Genomic DNA, 4,098 nt, shown 5'->3' with positions numbered 1-4,098 from the left:
AGAGCTCCCATTTGTGACTGTATCTTAATTTTAACCATACCTGAATCATAATTTTAATTTACAATTCTTAAAGAAAGAAGATACAATTTTAGTTTCTTATTCAATTTAGCAATACATGGAAAGACACATTATTACACTGAGATAGGGGGGAAACTGTTATCCAGGAACATTAATTTCTGTACAAGCATAGAAAACATCCCATGCCTTTTGTATAACATTCAAGGATCATTTGCTGTTTTTTTTTTAAAATTTTATTTCCTTGAATAAAGTTCTATTTTCAAGAGGAAAAAAAAATTCCATTTCTTTCCTGGCATTATTTTAAGAACTAAAAGAATAGTATGAGACCTTGGTTCAAAATGTATTTTCTCATCAAATTCAAACAGGATGACATCAATCTTGAGAGCAGCATTCTAATCAATGCCCACTGCCTAAAGTGGAATTCTCAGAAAGTTCAGAACTAAACAGGGCCAGGTGACGTTTGAGGTTCCTCCTCTCCTCTGGTTGTTCACACAATTTGACTTCAATGTTACCATCACTGAAGGCTTCTCCTTTAGTTTCCTCTACTGGCTTCTCTCTCCGAGAGAACTTTCCTTTCTTCTGCATCATCGTCATTCCCGAATTGCGATGCCTCCGTGCTGGGGACAAGGAGTCTCTTATTATGCAGTAACATACTGCAGACAGGAAATTTTTCTTGAAGTTTTCATTCATAAATGCATAAACAATGGGATTGCAGATAGAATTGGAAAAGCCAATGATCTGCACGATTGCAAAAATCATCTTGATTGTGACATCATCGTATTCCTTTTCAAAATTACCTGAAACAAAGTTGAACTTTAGAATGGATATTTATTTAATAAGCAAAACACAAAACTCTTGTTCATCAACTGTCTACCTAACACCTGTCTACCTAATAACTAATAGTATTTCAAGTAGTTATAAGTGTAAGTACTGCTTAAGACCATTTTCAGAAGAGACTTCTGATTAAAAATAAGCTCTGCTTTGAATTTTCATTCTCGGAAAATCCAGGCTGAAGCCTGATATGTATTAGGGGCACCTCAATGTGTAGCTCCAAGCTTCATGTAAACTGGCCAAAGCAATTCCTTTGGAAATGTTCACTGGTGATATATTAGTTCTAAGAACCATGTTGTTGTATGAGTAGGATTGAATTGGAACTGACCCATAGCTGACCCTCCAGGAGGTTTTCGGAGGTAGTTAATTCACAGGAAGAGATTGCTCATCATTCTGCCAAGGAACAGCTGGTGTATTCTAACTGAATGCTTTTAGGTTGGCAGTGCGACTCATACCATTAAACAACCAGAGCTCCCTAATGGCCATGTTTAGTGCCTAAATATCTGAGAAAAGACACAGGCTCCCTGATATCCTGTTGTTGCTTTTGTTATGTGCCATGCAGTTGTAACTGACTCATAGCTGACCTCCAGCAGATTTTCAAAGGCTGTAAATCACACAGGAGAAAATTGCTTATTTTCCTCCCTCAGAATAGCTGGTAGATCTGAACTGTTTTGGGGGTGGCAGCTCAACTCTTTACCCAACGAGGCCAGCAAAGCCCCCTCACTGACATCCTAGACATTATTAAATTTGCATGATTCAATTAAGGAAACATTCACAGAATGTTACATCTTTCCTTGTTTACAATCAAGCTTAAGGAGTCCAAAGGGAAAAGCGTAGGAGAAGAATCATTTCTGTAATTCTCTTTGGAAATTATTAAAGATTTATTCATAGCCAAATATAATTGTATACCTTGTAATAATCTAGTGGTCTTGAAAAATAGAAAAAAATATATTATCATCTAATTGCTCATGTGAAGAGCAGCACATTTCAATGATTCATTGTTCATACTAACAGAAAATGAACTAGAATGTTCATTGAATAACAATGACAAGTACTTACTGTATTCGATCATCATGTGAACGACGTGAAAAGGTGCCCAGCACACAGCAAAGAGAGCCACCACCGTCACCATCATAATGACAGCTCGCTTCTTCTTCCTGGACCCATAACAAGACATACTGTGTTGGTTGACTTCTCCTTGGAAAATGTGTCAAACTGATAGCATATCTGTTAAATAAAGTTTGAATCCAAACTCTCAGCCAAATTAAAAAAGAAATACTGATGCCATTCATGACAGATTTACTGCAAGCAGATTATGATCTTTTCCAATGGATTTACCTACTTCCTTATATTTCTTGATACACATAATTATGATGCTAGAAGATAACAAAAAAGGAAATATAAGCTCTGTAAGGAGTGACATGAAAATCAGAATAGTGAAGAAAATAGTAACAAGAGGCAACATTTGCTGAATTCTCAGTCTGGCACTGAGCTAAATCATTGGCATAGAATTTGTCAATTGGCCATTTCACAGATTTAGAAAGAAAGAAAGCAAAGGTTAAATGATTTGAAAGTCAAATGACTAGTTAGATATGTAGTCTGGATTTGAAGTTGTTATCTTTATGTGCTGTCTAATCAACTACAATTCCTAGAAAACCTGATTTATTAAAATAAATCTGAACTTTGTTCTATTTGTACACCATCCTCAACATCTCAAATGTACAAGAGCCCATTGTAACAGTCATTAAGTCAATGCATCTTGTTGGAGGTCTTCCTCTCTTTCTCTGACCTTTTACTTTCCCCAGCATGATATCTTTTTCAAAGGACTGGCCTTTTTTCACAACATGTCTAAAATTTATGAGACAAAGGTTGGCCTTGTAAGGAGCATCTAGTTGCACTTTTTCCAAGACAGACTTGTTTGTTCTTTCAGCACTCCACTGGATAATCAGCACTCTTCTTCACCACCACAACTCAAAGGCATTGATTCCTTTACAATCCTTAGTCACTGTCCTACTTTCAAATGCATATGAAGTTAAAATTCCCTGACTTCAAACCGGCTTAGTTTAGCCTTTAAACTGACCTTGTTGATTTTTAACACTTTGGAGAGGTCCTTAAAAGCAGATTTTCCTAATGCATTGCTTTTGTTGAGTGCCCTTGAGTTGTAGACGACTCACAGCGATCTTATAAATGAAAGACCTGAACACTTGTATAACGTTCATCTTTTCTCCAAGTTCATAGAGTTTCTGAAGGCAAGCTTTCTGGAAATAGATGCCACTACTGCTTCCAAGCTTGTTTTAATCAGGAAGCTTCACCAAACACAGTCCACAATGGGTAACCATTATTGCATTTGACACATCAGTGTCACAGTGTTTAGCATCATAGCAACCACAAGTTAACTCTGTACAGCAAGTGGACAGACCAGTGCTATATCACTTAGAAGACAGTTTGACCAAAAACAACTAAAAACACGCCTAAGGGCTGCGGATTAAAATCACCCACCTTTGGCTTGGTAGAATCACTTTCGATTCACTAGGCATTAGGAAAGATACCCTAATAGTCTAATTTTTATACATAAACTCTTTCAAATCAGGCAGTCTAATTTCAGTACATTTTATACTACAAAAATGGCCATACTTTGAAAAAAAACCCATAGTATTTATGAAATGTGGAAAGACTTCTAGATTGAATTAAAAGTGCAATTCTTTAAATCCTATTAACTAAAGTTTATCAAAGATTCAAAGTCTGTGTTTTTTCTTCATTAATTCTATAATGAAAATTACTGTTTAATAGACCATGCATTTCATTGTGAAGATTGCTTCTCAACATCAAAATAACAAAAATCCTCATCACTGGACCAAGACACAACATCGTAATAGATGGAGAAAGGATTGAAATTGTCAAAGACTTCGTTTTACTTGAATCCACAAACAATACACTTGACGCCAGCAGTTTTAGAGATACATTGCACTGGCAAAGTTTGTAGTCAAGGACCTCATCGAATTAATGAAGGACAATGATGTGAGTTTGAAGACCAAGGTCCTCCTGATTCAGGCAATGGACTTTTCACTCACTAGATTTGAATCTGAGAGCTAAATAATGAATAAAGCCGAAAGAAGAATTCATCTCGTTGAACTGTGATATTGGAGAAGAGTATTCACAATCCAGATTCATCTTGGAGAGGGTTAAACCAGGCTGCTCCTTGGAGGCAAGGATTCTGGGGCTTCGTCTGACATACTTTGGACATGTTGT

At 36.4% G+C, this 4,098-nt stretch overlaps 1 protein-coding gene across 1 annotated transcript in view; it reads right to left on the bottom strand.

Moving 5' to 3' along the window:
- Positions 1–299: 299 nt before the first annotated feature.
- Positions 300–4,098, bottom strand: part of QRFPR (pyroglutamylated RFamide peptide receptor) — a 117,579-nt gene continuing 113,780 nt past the window's right edge. The window contains exons 5-6 of the mRNA XM_006881052.1: positions 1,909–2,006; positions 300–815 (exon numbers count right to left, since the gene is read on the bottom strand). Coding sequence (XP_006881114.1) covers positions 415–815; positions 1,909–2,006 — 499 coding nt within the window. The 3' untranslated portion in view covers positions 300–414. The remainder of the gene's footprint in view (positions 816–1,908; positions 2,007–4,098) is intronic.

The sequence above is a fragment of the Elephantulus edwardii genome, unplaced genomic scaffold, assembly GCF_000299155.1.
Source record: "Elephantulus edwardii isolate Elephantulus edwardi_28Jun2011 unplaced genomic scaffold, EleEdw1.0 scaffold00012, whole genome shotgun sequence".
Taxonomy (NCBI): domain Eukaryota; kingdom Metazoa; phylum Chordata; class Mammalia; order Macroscelidea; family Macroscelididae; genus Elephantulus; species Elephantulus edwardii.
The sequence above is the reverse complement of the archived record's forward strand: the minus strand, read 5'-3'. Positions and strand labels throughout refer to the sequence as shown.